The 17,504-nt window shown below is 48.0% G+C and overlaps 1 protein-coding gene across 3 annotated transcripts in view; it reads left to right on the plus strand.

Annotated features, from left to right (window-relative positions):
* GALK1 (galactokinase 1) overlaps positions 1–17,504 on the plus strand; it is a 429,466-nt gene that overhangs the window by 326,238 nt on the left and 85,724 nt on the right. For all 3 annotated transcript variants that reach the window (XM_069654753.1, XM_069654754.1, XM_069654752.1), the window contains one exon: positions 8,622–8,784. In XM_069654753.1, coding sequence (XP_069510854.1) covers positions 8,622–8,784 — 163 coding nt within the window. The remainder of the gene's footprint in view (positions 1–8,621; positions 8,785–17,504) is intronic.

Raw genomic sequence — 17,504 nt, forward strand, 5'->3', positions numbered from 1 at the left:
ATGTGCCGATCCATCCCAAGCACAAGAAGTACCTGAGGTTTGCGGTGGGCGACTCACACTTTCAGTTTCGGGTCCTGCCGTTCGGATTGACCTCCGCCCCGAGGGTTTTCACCAAGCTCATGGTGGGGGTGGCAGCGTATCTCAGGAAAGGGGAGATTCACGTCTACCCCTACCTGGACGATTGGTTGATCAGGGCGCGCTCTCCCGAGCAAGTCCTGGATCATCTGTCCGTCACCTGCCACTCACTTCACAAGCTGGGATTCTCCCTCAACTTAAAAAAAGTCCCACTTGACGCCAACTCAGCGGCTCCAGTACATCGGAGCAGTGCTCGACACGTCCCTGGGGCAGTGTTTTCCTCCCCAGGTGAGGGCTCATCACATTCAGCAGATGCTACACAAGTTTCAACGTGCCCAGAGTCTCCCGGCATTCGAGTTCTTGAGGCTGCTCGGCCTCATGGCATCCTGCATTCTTCTGGTGCCAGAGACCCGGTTGCGGATGAGATCGCTGCAATGGGCTTTCAAGATGCAGTGGTCACAGTCCTCAGGCAGGATGTCGGACCCCCGTTCAGGTGCCACCCTCAGTCACTCAGGACCTTCTGTGATGGGCCGACGAAGGCACTCTGATGAGGGGGGCTCCATTTTGGCTACCCTGGCTGGAGGGGACGATCGTGACGGACGCATCCCTCATGGGTTGTGGAACTCATGCCAACGAGTTGACAGTCGGCGGTCGTTGGTCTCCGTCAGAGTCCTGACTCCATATCAATCTGTTGGAGCTGAGGGCCGTCAGGCTTGCCCTGAAGGCTTTTCTGCTGAATGTGCGAGGAAAGAATGCCCTGATTCTGACGGACAACACGGTGGCCATGCACTACCTCAACAAAAAGGGGGGGCATGGTCACTTCCTCTGTGCAGGGAGGCGATGCAGCTCTGGTTCTGGGCCATCCAGCAGGGAATTTCGATCTCGGCAGTTCATCTGGCCGGAGACGAAAATGAGACGGCAGACGCTCTGAGCAGGCAGAGCGCGCTCTCTCACGAGTGGGAGTTGGCTCGGGAGATTCTCCTGGAGATCTTCGCCCTCTGGGGGACCCCTCAAGTGGATCTCTTCGCGTCCAGTGTCAACCGGAAGTGCGAAAGGTTCTGCTTGCGGGAATTTCCTCCAAGAGGAGCCTTAGGAGACGCGTTTGTGGTGGAGTGGTCCTTCCCACTGCTGTACGCGTTTCCTCCAGTCCCCGTCATCCCGCAAGTGTTGCAGAGGTTACGGAGGTTCGGTTCCCGGCTGATCCTCATTGCTCCGCCGTGGGCCCTTCTCGACTTGTCCATCTGCCCTCCACGCCGTCTTCCCCACCGAGACAATCTGCTCTCACGGGAGGGGGGTCAGGTTCTCCATCCAGAGGTAAGATCCCTCAACCTTCACTCTTGGCTTCTGAAAGGTTGAGGTGTAAGGATTGGGACCTCCCTGAAGACGTCATGTAGGTGTTGCCTTCGGCCAGACGGCCGGCAACAAACTTACTGTACCGTTGCCGTTGGAGAAAGATCTGCGACTGGTGCAAGGTTAAGAATGTGGATCCTTTTTCATGTGACATTCCTGTGGTTCTGTCTTTTTTGCTTTCTTTAGCCCCCAAGGGCTTGCAAGTGGGTACCATTAAAGGTTACCTGGCGGCGCTGTCCATGTTTAAGCGCTCGTCTGAGGAGTGTTCTTATTTTAAATTCCCTTTTAATTTTTCAGTTTCTGAAAGAGCTCACTAATGTGTTCCCTCTGTCACCTTTCCAGGTGCCCGGTTGGGATGTGAACCTTGTTCTCAAGTTTCTAATGGGTGCTCCATTTGAGCCTTTACATTCTTGTCCTTTGAGACTGTTAACCCTGAAAACAGTATTTTTAGTTGCGGTCACTTCTGCTCGCAGAGTGAGTGAGTTACAGGCACTTTCAGTTAAGCCACCCTTCACTGTGTTTCATAAGGAAAGGGTTGTCCTTAGAGTTCGTTCTTCCTTTCTTCCGAAAGAGGTGTCGGAATTTAATTTAAGCCAGGTCATTTTTCCAGCATTTTATCCTCCTCCGTATCCTGGTAAGGACGAGGAGAGGCTCCATAGGTTAGATCCTAGGAAAGCTTTACGTTTCTACATTTCATGCATGTCCTGGGTCAGGGTGGATGATCAGCACTTTATAGTTTATGGTGGAGGGCGTTTGGGACAAGCTGTAACTAAGCAGACTTCGTCTAGATGGATTATTTTAGCAATTTCTGAATATTACCGCTTGGCGGGTAAGGACCCTCCGGTAGGCCTACGGGCCCACTCTACTAGGGGTATGGCTGCCTCTACTGCCCTGCAGTGGGGTGTTCCTATTCGTAACATCTGTGAAGCAGCCACTTGGGCTTCGTTCCATACTTTTACATACGGCAGAGAATTTTTCGAGCCGCAGCATCCGTCGCCGGCCCCGAAAGGCACAAGTCCTGCTATGGGGAAGATGCATGCCGGTGACAGGGACGCACAAGATTCCCACACAAAACACACAACCCAAGCATCGGCTTCGGCGGTCCAGTCAAAGTCTTCCAAAACGCCAATGGCCTCGTCGGATACTTCGACGGGGTCCACTGATCTTTATGATCGGCAGCTCTGGGCATGCGTCTGGGCAGTCAAAAGGAAAGGGCGCTAGCACCAAAAGACAGGGGTGCTGAAATCCACCGTGCAGCCACCGGCTCAATCGGCACACCTCCATACTACCCCGAGCATCAGAAATAGTATCGTGAGGATCGCTTCGGTAGTCAAACAAAAGGAACAGTCAAAAGAAATGTCGAAACAGAAAGAACGGCCTAGAGACGCGTCTAGAGGCACATCACAACGCACAGAGCCTCGAAAGGACTACTCTGAGAGCCCTTTGTCTTTATCCAACACTTTAGGAGATAAATCTCGACACTCTAGAGAGGAAGATAGTCGGAAGGACCCATTTCCTCCATTGGACTCCTCTGGTTCATCATCATGGACCAGGGAGAAGTTTGAGGGGTGTATGAACAGACTGGAGAAGTTTGTTACATTTTCAGAGAGGTCTGCTCCCAAAAGATCTTGTGAGGATCTTCCTTATATGCCTATGGCCAAGTTTCAGAGGACCTTTGAGGATCCTCATGAAGAGGATATTTATGACCTTACTGATTATGAAGTCCCCATGGACCCCTATGTACAGGATGATGCTCCCTTCGGGTACCCTACTGATCCTGTGGATCGAATGGAGGGTTGGGAAGGCAGCCATCCGGTTGATAATCAACCTTGGGCGTCCCCTACTCCTACCCCGGAACCTGACATTCTGTGTATGGATACCCCCCCCCCACCACTCCAGTCCACCAAGCTTCAGCTGTGGATGATCAGATGGTGATTAACGCCATCTTAAAGAAGGCGGCTGAACATTTTGAAATTGCCACACAGGAGGCTGTGCCGGATTTGGATTTTGTAGAAGACATACTAAAGGAAAAGCCTCCTGCCAGTCGGGCCATTCCGTTGCTGAACTCTATCAAGAGACGTCTGGCGCCTTCATTGTTGACACCAGCTCAGACCACAGCGCTTAATCCCAGGGTAGAGAAGTTTTTTCTCCTTTCTCCTACCGACCCTGTTTAGATCAAGGGCCATGCCACCCCAGATTCTCTGGTAGTTACCATAATTGGAAAGAGGGCGGGTGTACCCCTGTCTACAGGTGAGGTACCGCCTGATAAAGAATCCAAAAGGTTGTATGCACTGGGAAAAAGGGTTACAACTGCTGCTGCATTCTCCACCCGTATAGCCAATAACACCACTCTGTTGGCTAGCTACGCAGACGTACAGCGGAACCTGCTGCAAGAGGGCCTACAAGAGGTTCCTGAACCAATGCGGGCTAGGTTGCTTGCAATTGTATCGGAAGGCAAGCAAGTGAATCAGAACGTTCTTAAGAACACTTTGGACGCTGCCGAGAAAGCAGGAAGAACCTTGGCCCAGGGTACCTTACTAAAATGGCGCGCCTGGTTGAGGAACTCTGGTTTTAAGCCTGAAACCCAGGCAGCCTTAATAAACAAGCTGGTTGAGGAAACCAACTTGTTCGGCAAGGCCATGAACGAAGTACTTGAGACAAAAATAACATGAGGCTCACAAGTCCTTACAACAGATTACTCGAAATCCTTCACAACAGAGAGGGGCAGCTCTCGTCGTTCCTTTCGTGGGCAATCTTGCTCCCCTCATAACCAGTATGGTTCAGGAAACGACTGGAATTCAGGACAATGATCTAAAACCACCACCATGTATCCACCTAGAGGATAGCGGCGTGGAAAGGATAGAGGCCGGAGTTCCACCCCCAGAAGCTCCCTGGCCTCAGGTCAGAAAATGACCCTCAGATCCAGGTCCCTCTCATGCCACCCCGGTCAGGGGTGTCTAACATCATTTCTTCATGCATGGGAGGGGATAGCAACAGACCAGTGGGTACTCAAGACCGTTGCCCATGGGTACTGCATAGAATTTTGGCGAACACCTCAATTCAGACCGCCAAAATCAAGACGCCTAACGCCGGACACCTATGCATCCTGCTGCAAGAGGTCGAGATCCTGCAGGAAAAGGACGCCATAGAAGTCGTCCCTCTTCTACAGGTAAATAAGGGTATTTATTCAGTGTACTTCCTTGTACCCAAAAAGGATATCACCATGCGCCCTGTGCTAGACTTGCGCCCAGCGAACAAATTTGTCAAACCTCAAAAGTTTTCTATGGTCACGTTGCAGGAAGTAATCCTGCTGCTTATACAGGGGAATTACATGGCAACATTGGATATGAAAGATGCATACTTTCATATTTCAATGTTGCCGCCACACCGACAAGACCTAATCTAATGTTCATGATAGAGGACAAGCACTAACATTTCAAAGTACTCCCCTTCGGCATTGCCTCGTCGCCAAGGGTGTTTACGAAGGTACTGGCAGTGGCAGCAGCGCACCTGCGCAGAGAATCCGTCCCGGTTTACCCTTACCTCGATGACTGGCTCATAACAGGGGATTCCTACGGAACACTCAAAAGACGATAGACCTCTTATTCAGCCTGGGATTCTCCATCAACGAGAAGAAATCCAGCCTAGACCCCAGTCAAGTCACAGTTTCAAGGGGCTCTAATTCGGACAGAAGACGGCCTTGTCTTCCACTCCAGCGAGAGGGTTCAAAACATGCTGTTTCAGATCCCTCAGTATGTAGCCAGTCGAGAGGTGACGGTGCACAAAGCCATGCGACTGTTAGGAATAATGGCATCCTGCATTGACTTGGTTCCTCATGTGCGTCTGCGCACGCATGCGTCCCATGCAAGGGTGGCTCAACAGCCAGTGGTGTCAGGCCAGTGGACAATGGGAAGATCTGGTAGTTGTCTCGCCAGCTCTCGTTCTCTCTGCAGTGGTGGTCGAGGGAAAACCACTTGAAGGGAAAGGCCTTCACCACCCCTGCAGTAGAAGCCACTCTCGCGATGGACGCATCTCTCACGGGGTGGGTGGCTCACCTGCTTCAGCAGACAGTGCACAGCCTGTGGTCCCCAGAAATAGCATCCAACCACATAAATCTGTTGGAGCTGTTAGCTGTATTCAAAGCACTGAAAGCCTTTCAGACACAGTTACATGGGAAGACGGTGATTATCCTCACAGACAGCACCACAGCCATGTACTACCTGAACAAGAAAGGGAGCACACACACTCCAAGCTGTCTGAGAACATTTGGAAATGGGCTCTCAAACGCAGGATGTTCCTGTTGTCCCAACACGTTCCAGGGGAACTCTGTCTTCTGGCGGACGTGCTCAGCAGAGACTTCCCACTGCCCGTAGAGTACGAATGGCGACTACATGAAGACATTGTCTCCAATGTTTTCATACTATGGGGCTTCCCAGAGATTGACTTGTTCGCAACTCTGGAGAACGCTCAATGCCAAGATTACGTCACCAGGTACCCCGAGAACCGATCCAAGGGGAACGGTCTCTGGATTGCATGGTCAGGGAAATTTGTTTACGCTTTTCCCCACCCCGACTCCCCTACTCAACAAGATCGTGCACAAAATGCACCAAGAACCAGTCACCATGATATTAGTGGCCCCCATGTGGGCTGCCAATCATGGTTCTCTCATCAAATGGAGATGTCCCGATCTTCTCCAATGAAACTGCCCTGCCTGTACAACATGTTATCTCAAGACAAGGGGGAGACACTTCACCCATGCCCGCAAACCTTGAACTTAGTGACCTGGCTGCTGAGGTTATAGAGTTCGGGCACCTACAACTCCCTCAGAGATGCATGGACATACTTAGGGAGGCGAGAAAACCTAATTCCCAATATTGCTATTCCAGTAAATGGAAGCACTTTGTTGTCTTGTGCAACTCCAAGGGCATCAATCCCATTGACTGCTCTCCTATACACATTGTGTTGTACCTGACTCACTAGACTCTGGTCTGGTGTTGAATTCCCTGAAGGTTCATCTAGCTGCTCTCTCAGCCTACACTACATCACAACAGAAGGTGTTGTGGTGGAAAGTACCAGTTATTAAGGCTTTCATGGAAGGGGTTAAGAGAATTAATCGCCCCATTTCTAACCAGGCTCCCAGATGGGACCTAAATGTGGTATTGACTAGACTTATGAGGTCTCCCATTGAGCCTATGTATAAGGCAAGTCTCAAGGATCTTACATATAGGACAGCCTTCCTAGAGGCTATCACTTCTATAAGAAGAGTTAGTGAACTACAGGCCCTTTCAGTTCTAGACCCTTTGGTCCACAGAGATAAGGTGGTTCTGCGCACTTATCCTTGATTTGCGTCTAAATTTATTTCCAAGTTCCATGTGAACCAATCAATAGATCTGCCTACTTTCTTTCAAAATTCCACTAACTTGGCCAAAAGAAGCCTACACACATTAGATGTGCGCAGGGCAGTCCTGTTTTACCTGGAAAGAACTAGACCCCTGAGAAAGACAAATCAGTTTTCCGTTTCAGTGGCAGCTGGTAGAGAAGGGGATCCTGTCTCTAAATCAGCCATCTCATGGTGGATTGTCAATTGCATCACACTCTGTTTCTCTCTTGCTAAGGGAGACCTGCCCTTCAAGCCTAGAGCACATTCTACTCGAGGCACTGTGGCTTCCATAGCATTCATTGCAAATGTTCGCCTAGAGCCCATTTGCAAAAAGCAACCTAGACTTCTGTACACACCTTTACAAAACACTATTGCTTACACACTCATTCTAGGTGTGATTCTCAGGTGGGACAAGCAGTACTAAGACATATTTTCACTACTGTTCCTTCTCACAACCCACCTCCAACTCCGGGAACTGCTCGCTAGTCTATGCACAGCATGTGATTCTAAGCAGATTAACAAGCATCAGAGGACATGTGTTACTCACCGTAATAGCATTTCAGATGATTGTATCTGCTTAGATTCACATGCGCCCACCCTTCCTCCCCATTCAGGTGGAAGGAACATAGATGTCTTACTACTTTCTCTTTTGTATATACTCACTCATGATAGTCATTGGGCTCCCTCATGGCAGAAAAATACAATTGGCGGGACCTCGACGCATGAGGGATTTTGGGTGCAATGAGTGAGTAATGCATGCCATATCCTACTCCCTAAAACCTGTGTGATAAAATTACCCTAGGGGACAAATGTTAGACCCATGAGGCACCCTTGGTGCTGGGCACGTTGAGGGAGACAAAATACCATATACCTTAAGTTAGGTATAAAGCAATGTAATGGCATGGGGACTTCACGGAAAGTCCCTCTGGCACCAAAAATAAAGAACATAGGTGAAAAAAGCAGAATGTTGAGGGGCCCTAAAAGTGGCCCTAGAGTCCATGAAATAAAAATGATGACTATCGTGGATTCTCTTTGTACACGATACCGCCCTCAGGCCTCATCTCCTTTCATCTGACATTGGCGCTCCCATTCGTCACACCCCACTTTTGACATACTTCTCCTGCTACTGTAAAGTTATTACATATTTATTTCCCAAGGGCCGCATCAGAAAGGAACCATAGCACAAAGGGCCATGACTATTTTGGGGGTGGTCTACACACCAGATATCCCTAAAGGGACAGACTTAGTCCTGGTATGTTTTATGCAATAGTCCCCTGACAAGGACCTGGGGAATGAGGGGTGGTCCAGGTAATTCTGTGTGTACCTCCTCTTGATCCATCAGCACGCTGGGGGTGGTGGCATCTGTTCTCTGTGACCACCCCATCCAATACCCCCAGGCAGATGTAGGAGACTTTGTCACAGATTCTGTGTACAGGTGTTTGAGTAGTGAACGAAGGTATGTGATTGGTGTGTACAGCCGGTCAAGTGGCACAGCGAGTAGAGCGCTCGCTTTGACATCCGTGCAGAGCCTGCTAACGCAGGTTCGAATCCCGGCAGGGTCAAACTCAACCTTTCATCCTTCCGAGGTCGATAAATGAGCACCACACACCGTGGGTAATAATAAGCAGCGCTCAGATACCTGAGGGTTCGTAGCGCTATATAAGTGCCTAATTACAGGTATGATCCTGTGGACATGTTTGTATTCTGATAAGTTATCAATGTACACGTATGCCGTTGGTGTAAACCTGTCAGTAATCCTATGCACAGGTGTGTGATTTAATGCACGACGGATGACATCTCCCGCCTTTTCTCCCAGGGATAACTTTGAAGTCAGCTGTCCAGAGCTGGATGCCCTGGTGACTGCTGCGCTGGATGTGGAGGGTGTGTATGGCAGCCGAATGACTGGCGGAGGCTTTGGGGGCTGCACGGTTACCCTCTTGGAGGCTGGGGCAGTTGATAGAGCAATGGAACACATCAAGGTTGGTATTTGACTTTTCAGTCTTTGGTGAAATAATGAATGTTTGGAGGCAGTATATTCTAAAGTATCCTTCACCCATGTTAATCTTAGACTTTTCTCTGACCATGTCTTGCAATACAGAGAGATGCATATCACATCTGTGCTGCTTCGAAAGGCATATCACTGATTCACACTTAATGGCTGCTTGTGCTCTAATGGGGTTTCATTGATTCCCACATCATTGGCTCAATACACACCAACCAAACACACATTATCCTCAAAGGCCAAAAGCCCTCCACCCCATCCCAGCAATCCTCAATGTCGCCATCACTGATGCACCTTCCCCACATTACTCAAAACCAGAACAATCATCCCCTGTTTATAAAAACATTGCTTGACTCAGATCTAAGATTATCACACACCATCCTTTCCTAGGCAAGATCTTTGGAAAAAGCTTTCGACACACAGCTTTAAACACTCATCAGCATCAGCAGCCTCCTGTGAAACTTTAAATTGGGCTTCAGATCCAGATGCAGTACAATGCCATCCACCACCTTCCCCCAAGGGATAAATGATTCACTGCGTATACTCTGACAGAAACTGCTGCCTCCTGGTACACTTGTGTATAGGCGCGTTACAAATGCCATATCATATCATATATCATATCATACCTCTATCTTTCTGAAACATTTGAAAACTGGAGAGCAAGTCATACTCCTCCTCAACATACTACACAAAAGCATGAGAGTCTTGGATAACGTTGTCCCCTGGCTCTCCTACCTCAAAATTCACCATCTGTTTGGCCATATGGATGCTATCATATTACTACCTACCCATCACTTCTTGTGTCCCAAAGGGCTTCATCCTTTCACCCACGATCTTAAACCTTTACATGGTGCCATGGGAACCCTCTTCAGCAACCATAACATTCACATCTGTGAATGCACAAACAATGAAACGACTCTGCCTGATAATATCAGCTTTGGAGCTCCAACAACTCGAGGCATATCTTGCCATGATCCAGATGTGGCTGTCCCTAGAATGAACCCCAGGAAGATGGAATTCCTGCTTCTCAATAACCCCACACTAAGCCACACTTTGCCATCTGCCAAGACCCTTGAAGGCGTCGCCCTGCAGTTGATGCGCTGCCTAGGTGTCTGGGATTGCATATAGTCAGCCACCTCTCTTTAACAATGCAGATGGCAAAGAAAACTCAGAATGCATGGCAACACCTGAAAATAGGATCTGTGAGCCACACTCAGTGTGCTTTCCCAAAATGCCATTTTATGACTATATTCTCTCGATTCCTCCCAATGTTGCATGCGTTCCCTCCCCCTGTACACTTTACAGTGCCTCTTACTCTCTTTTCCCCCCAGACAATTTGTGTCTTAATGAATTCCATTTTCAGGAAAATGTGTCCTGAAAATACAGCCAATATTTTCATGATTTAGGTAGCATTCTGGAAAATCAACTTCTTTCTACCTTACACCATCTTAACAACCAACACACAAACCGTGGTCCTATCTCCCCAGGATGGAGGAAATGCCCTGCACCTGCCTTCTCCCCACCACCCTAGCACCTATGACAAGCGTCCTCCACACGGCTGCACACCATATCAAATGTTTCTGTTAGAAATCTATGGAGGGAAAGGTGCAAAAAGAAAATCTTTCCTATGGGACCCATTTTCCTTTTGCTTGTTTTGAACCATATCTGGACTTTTTGCAGTTGAGTAAAGCCTCCTTCTTTACTTCCCTTGCCTGCTTTGCACATTCTTATGGGGAAACTGACTAATCTCAGACTGTCCATATGGAGAGACTATGGGCCTCATTACGAGTTTGGAGGTAGCCATGCTGTTTCTAGCGGCATGGCTACCCCCAAACCGGGTACCGAGTCCTGGTCCTGCAAAAGGGGACTTAACGGGCCATTCCGACCTTGGAGGACCCGGTAATCCCCTTTTCGCGGGACCCGAACCCGGTACATCCCCATTCCCATTTCAGCCCCCATAGGGCTCAATGGGAATGGGGAGGATGCTAACAACGGTCCCGTTAATGACAGGCCCGTTGTTAGCATCCTGGTCTGCTAGCGGGTCCTGCTCTGCACGTCTGGTCTGGCCAGACGTCCAGAGCGGGGCCCGCTGCAGACCTCGTAATGTGGTGGCCCAGAATGAACGGTGCCAGTCCTTTACCGGCACCGTTCATTCCGCGGCCACCTACGTTGTGATGATGCCCTGTGTCTCGCTTTATCAATTTTTACAGTAGAGTGCAGTTAGGATACTTTGTATTTAGTATATAGTTTTTTTTCGGAGGTTTGTGGATCTGCTTAGATCACATGCTATGCATAGGCCGACATCTACTGGTAGCCGCAGAGTATTGCATTTTTTTGTTTTCGAAAAGGGACGTCGACAGAGCATGCCCGTAATATTATCCCTAGTGTGATGTCTCCTGTACCCATGGTCCATCATGCGTCGAGGTCCCTTAGATTGTTTTATTCCGCCATCATAGTCAGTCCTTCTTCTGGCTAACGCCATTACTTATAAGAAGTTTAAATTTAGACTGTCTTCCTATCTTTTCGACGGCCGTACACCGCAAGACCTCTGGCGATGGCTTTCGAGGTCCAGGTCATACGTCTATGACAACGACTTACCCATCTCGACGAACTTTGTGTGCAGCCTATATAGGCCCCAACGGGCCTCGGCCCTGCACAGTAGAGAGAGTGAGGGGAGGTCATAATTCATTTCATTTGGAGAATGCCCGTTCCCTACTCTTCCTTTTACAACGCCGAGCTGCCATCTTTCCATACTATGAAAAACACATCATTTGAAATGTTGTCCTTCCTGTAACAGGAAGTTTCCCTGGAAGGATTCATACAGTGCGTATAATATCTGCTTCCTAGGGACCATTCCGAAAAACAGTGCAAGTCCTGCTAACTGTTTCAGCCCAAGACACTAAAGGACCGGAAGACTAAACACGTGGCCAACCACGCCATGCAGGCCAAGGCTACCATGGACGTTGAGGGAGCCTCCAGCGATGGGCACCATCAGCGTCCCAAGTGATGCCGAGGGTGATCGGGACCGGACGGATTCCCGCTTGTGAGCCCCTGACTCCAACAGGCAGGCTGGCGTTTCTGCTATAGAGACGCCACCCGGCGGCACAAGCACCCGCATTGCACACCACACTAAACACCCCCCCCCCATTGCTGACGTCGACCACGTCAGCGACCGATAAACCACAGGGAAGGTCTGAAAAATTCCTGTCCTCTGGGCTATCGCGTTCGCCACAGGAAAGGCCCTTAAAGCAGACACCGAAGTCTGTTTCCAACACTGCAACCAAAAAAGATAAGTCCTCGGGTACCAGCGACCGTGCGTCGAAAGGCGCGTCGACGGCCCTTGCTAATAATTAAAAAATGAGAACTAATTAAAAAACATATCCCAGACACTATCCTCAAATCCAAAACTTTGAAAAACTCAAAATCTTCGACTGCCCTAACCTCAAAATCTCTGCATCATTAGGAACCACGAATGTGCAACAGGAATCTCCAATCTTTTTGCACATGCCTCCTTCCATCGCTGTGAGGAGGTCAAGAACGTAGCGTTCTGCATCGTCATCAATCTCAGGGCCCGCAACTCTACTTTTATGGTGTTGAACCCTTTTTCTGTGTCATTTGCCTGCTGTATCAGTTTCTAGCATACTATTTCAAGCCATTTGGTGTTAGCAGCTGCTTGGACCCCAGGCAGTAACAGTGACATAAAGAACGTTTCTGTGCCACTGAATAGCCTATACTCATCGGGTATCTCGCTGAGAAGTTCGGATGAAACGCAAGATGAATAGTTAGATCTTTTCTTTCGCCGCAACAGTTCTTTTCTTTCAATTTCAAGAAGCATGTGGAACTTCGGGGCCTGCAATGGGTTTCTGGTAGGCACATCGGAGGTGGGAACTGCCATTGTTTAGGATGAGTCCACCGGCCCCCTTGGAGATGCTCTTCTGGTATTACAAGCAGTGCTGAGTTTAAGGTAGCGAGCAAACAGTAGCCACTCCCCATGATGGTGGAAGGTGCAAATACGCCTGCTGATCACACACCCAGTAATAGTCCATAACTGCAGCTGTGCCTTTCTTGAGGTCTAGGATGAGCAAAGTTTTATTACGTTGATTGGCGCCTACGGACACAATTCCCTCATTGTAAAAGCAAAGTTCATATGTTTCTTCTCTGTGCACTTTAACTGTTTTTTCCACTGCCTCTATCCTTGTTCGTTTTGTGATATGCTCAATCCAGAATGGTGAACATACTGTGTCCACCCGAGCCAGGACCTTGTCTTCCGAACCCTATCAAGCCATGAAACTCTGCATCATTTCTTGCCATTTGTTTGCCACGTATTTAAGTCCTTGCAACACCAAATGCGGTCTTGGCAAACAATGGATGCTTTTAGGATTGTTGTTGCGTTGCAATCTGTTTGGATCAGATACTTCGAGCCTCCCGGTATGTCCCTGGAACGTGCATCGTATCCTGCATAGCGCTAGATGGACTAGGCATTGAGCCTCTAGAATGGGTACTTTCTGTGGCACTAAGACCTTGGGGACCCCAGATGCATGCAGTATCAACAAACACACATAACTTCCATTCGCCTCATCTCTCCCATCTGTGCTCATGTCCGTGTACCAACTATTTGACAATTCTGGGTGGTGTACATCGTCTGTACAGCAAGTCCGTGGTAGGCATCGTATTTTGCCCTTTTTGTTTGTCTTTTTGTGCACCTAGAATCTTGTGTATATCCATTAATAATTTTAGAACTACTAGTGCCATTGGAAAAACTTGTATCGTGAAAAACACTGGGAAACAACAAGGACTTAGCTATGAATTTTAAAAATCCTGAACCCAGGTGTGTGCCTGTAACAGACAGAAATGTTGGTGCTGGCATGTAAAGTTACGTTCCTGCTGTTGTGTATTAGGGACAGTAAAGCTATAGTTGTAATTGTGTTAGTAATAGATATATTATAAACAGTGGTGTTTTTTGATAGGCAGCATAGACATCCCCCCTTTTTATATGTGACCCCCCCCATATAAATGCGGGGGGGGAGTGCGAAAAATTAGCCTATCTAATAGTGTGGCATGTTGAACCAGGGACCCATCAGCCCTCCTGAACCCCTAATCTTCCACTGTGCAAGATCAGCGTGTACTGTTTTAGTGACGTATGCCGAATCTGAATAGATGGTCATGTAGCACCTATGTGATGCTTGTAGCGCTTTTATGAGTGTTATTAGCTCTGCCGCCTGAGCCAAAAAGTGTACTGGCAATCTCTTGTCAACTAAGGGTTCGTATTAATCGTCCGTCAGGTGCACAACAGCCGCCCCAGTGTGTCTCAAGCCTGTGCTTTGGTCAATTGTCACTGACCCATCAACGAAGAGGACCCCCCCCCGGAGTGGGCAATCTTTTGCTTTGGGAATGTTGTCCTCCTCCTCCCCCTCATAAGACACAGTCATGCCGGGCCATGTGCACATTTCAGTCTGAAATGTAGCAGGTTAGCAGGTTTACTGTTTTGCATCTTAAAATTTGGATATTTGTGCTGGATAGGATGATATCGTAGGCTGACTGTCTTTTCGTTGTTAGAGTCAACTTTGACCGTACCAGGATAGTAAACACTGTGTGCTCCACATACTAGGTGACGGAGCACCCCATTACTATACTGGAGCCCTTCATTTGCTATTGCCGCAGCAGCGAGTTCCTGTTAGTATGCAAACTTTCCCTGCATTGCCGAGTCTAGCATGCCGCTGTAGTAAGCCAATGGTTTGTGGCCTATCGTACTTTTTTGTGTTAGTACTGCAGTCATAAACTGCCCGTTGGAGTGAGAAAACAGGTAAAACTCTGAGTTTAGTCTGGGGTGGCTAATACTGGGGAAGTAGATATTACTTCTTTGAGGGCATCAAAATTGATAAGCATGTCTTCTGTCCATACAATCTGGTTATCAGTCTTTGAGGCCCTGCAAAAGGGGCCTAGTGTAGGCTGCATAGTCTAGTATGCCGGCCCTACAATTGTTACAAAAGCCTAAGAACGTTTGCATCTCCTTCACTGTGGTAGGCCATGGAGTGGTGCACACAGATGCAGCGTGATCAGGTATTCTTCTTTTTCTGGTCACAGATATTAATTTCCACAAGTATAGTACTTCCTGCAGGCAATACTGTAATTTTTTTGTCAACTTGGTACCCCTTGCGGGCCAAGAGCTGTAAGAGTGTTATGGAATCTTTTCTACACTGGTGTTCGTTGTCACTGCACACCAGCAGATCATCCACGTACTGCGACTGGACCAAAGGAAGAACGAACGCCCGGCTACAAGTTCAGTCATCCTTAATACAAGTTCATAAGATACACTGGAGTGGCACACATAGCTGCTGCAATCAGCTTGCTTATATAGGTCTTTTCAATGATGCAATACTTTCATGCAAATTCTGGATACATCTCTGATCTGGTTCTCTTAGCCAGAATAAAAGCCCTCCTTATCTTTGATTGGTTGGCGTATCTGTCACTCACTAAGCCCACATTAGTCACTCTTGGCAAGCTCTGACTGACTGACACATAGACTGATCAGCTTATTTTAGGCCCAGTCAGACACAATTACACATCCTTTAAAAAACAGTCCACATCTGCTTCTCAATGTTCTGCCAAATTTAATTGGCAGCTCATACCATGAAAAACCCCATGAGCTCATTTAATTTGTTGCCAAGTAAGCAGCTGATCTGTACTAATTGGTAACTTTCCTTTATCTGATTTACCATCAATCATGTCTACTTTCACTGCCAAAAATTCTCAATATATCCTTTCAGACGTGCTTATCTTACAGTGATATGCTGCCAAACAATATTCAATGTCAGCATGAGTCCGGACTCGAACACCTGGTCTCACAATGCCATTTTGTGTTTTGGCATCCATTTTAAAATCTATCTCAGTCTCTTCAGCCTCGCTACCAAGCGGTGAATCATTATTTACTTTTGAGCAAATCTCATTTTCTATCCAGTTTCCAGAATATATTTTTACATATTCATGTGTGTAATACCTGAGGCACCCTTCACTTCCTGGGTCATTCTGACCCCAAAAAATATGTCGCTCCATATGCACTTTTTCATCTTCAAAATGCACTATAATTCTGATTTTTGCAATACTGGAACCATTGATCAGCCTATCACGTTATCTGTACTCAGTTTGAGGGGCAGATGGGGTATGGTACCCTTATACAATTCTGTTTAAGATTCTTGGGGCCTCGGAGTAAACTTGAGGCAGTCTTGTTGTGTTTTAAATATCACCCCCCTCCCCCATGTGTAAAGGCAGTGATGTATTGTGAGTCAGGGTGCAGTGTAATGTAAAAGAAAGCGTTCTTAAGATCCACCAAAGTAAAATGGGTCGCTGCCTTGGGGATGTTACAAAGTATTGTCGCAGGGTCCAGAACCACAGGAAATTCGGCCTGTACAATGTCATTTAGGGGCCATAAGCCCTGGATCATCCTCCAACTGACCCCTTTGCCTTTTGTTATAGGATAGATAGCCGTGTTGCATGGTGAGGTGGATGGGACTATTATTCCCTAGTTTAATAGGGCAGTGATGGTGTCCTTAATCCCTTCCTCTGCCATCATTGATGGGGGTACTGTCTCACTCGGGGTAGAATGGCACCTAACTTCAGTGTTATTTGCACCAGGGTCACTCCTCGTAACAGCCCTACATCATTGGTGTTCACAGTCCAAAGTCTTTCGGGTACCTGCTCTAAATCTCAGTCAGTGAAGTGGGGCGGGTGGCAAGGGCCATGAGAGGACACTGAACCTTCCGGTACTGTACCATAGTTTCACAGGCGAGACAGATAGCCAATACAATTTCACCATTGTTGGGTTTATCTTCAACAATCAGTCCTCCCTAAGAGGTACTGTAGCATCAATACAGAGCACTGCGCACCACTCGCTCCCCTCATGGTCAATCACTAGAACAACCATTTGCTTTGCTGAAATCACCAGACCTTGCAAATTTAGGGACAATATTGTTCCTTCCACTAACTCGGGAGCCACTACAGGGCAGAAAATGAAATCAGCAACCTTTGCCAATTTGGCATACTGCCTCAAGAAGCACTGTAATCCCGTACATAAACATGTCTGGGTCCACATGAATTCTGCAAACGACTACTTCTCCCACTTTTGCGTATATGATGACTGTTGCATTCATTGCACATATTCCTGGGGTGGCACAGACAATCGTGCTATCTGTAAAGGAGATAATCATGTTCAATTTTCTAAGCAGTTCGCGGTCCAACAAGTATATCGGGGAACTTTCAGAGTATAACGGGGGAGACTGCACAACCCCCCACCTATTATAATGTCAACCTATTTAGTGTATGGAACCGTGGCGACAGCCCCAGATAGAGTTTCACCCGATAACGGGAAGTTTCCCTTGCATGAATTAGTGTCACCGGTGTCAACCCTAAAGATGAAGTGTTAATTTCCTATCTCAGCGCTCACCAAGGGTTCCTCGTCAGGGTGGACTATCATGGATAGTACTGAGCACGCGAGAGCTCTCTGTGGGCTGTCCCAGTCAGGGTATGTCTTTGTACCAGGGAATGAAAAAGGGTTGCCGCCCATGACGCTGACCCCCTGGTAAGGTGCAACAGTGCCATTGGTACAGCATCAGGTGTGGGCATGTGTCCTCCATGTAATGCATTGGGTGGGGGCCTGTCTGGCTGGGCGGCTTGTGGGTTTTGTATTTGTGCATTTAGGGG

This window comes from Ambystoma mexicanum, chromosome 3q (genome assembly GCF_040938575.1).
Source record: "Ambystoma mexicanum isolate Mex_15411 chromosome 3q, UKY_AmexF1_1, whole genome shotgun sequence".
NCBI classification, from domain to species: Eukaryota; Metazoa; Chordata; class Amphibia; order Caudata; family Ambystomatidae; genus Ambystoma; species Ambystoma mexicanum.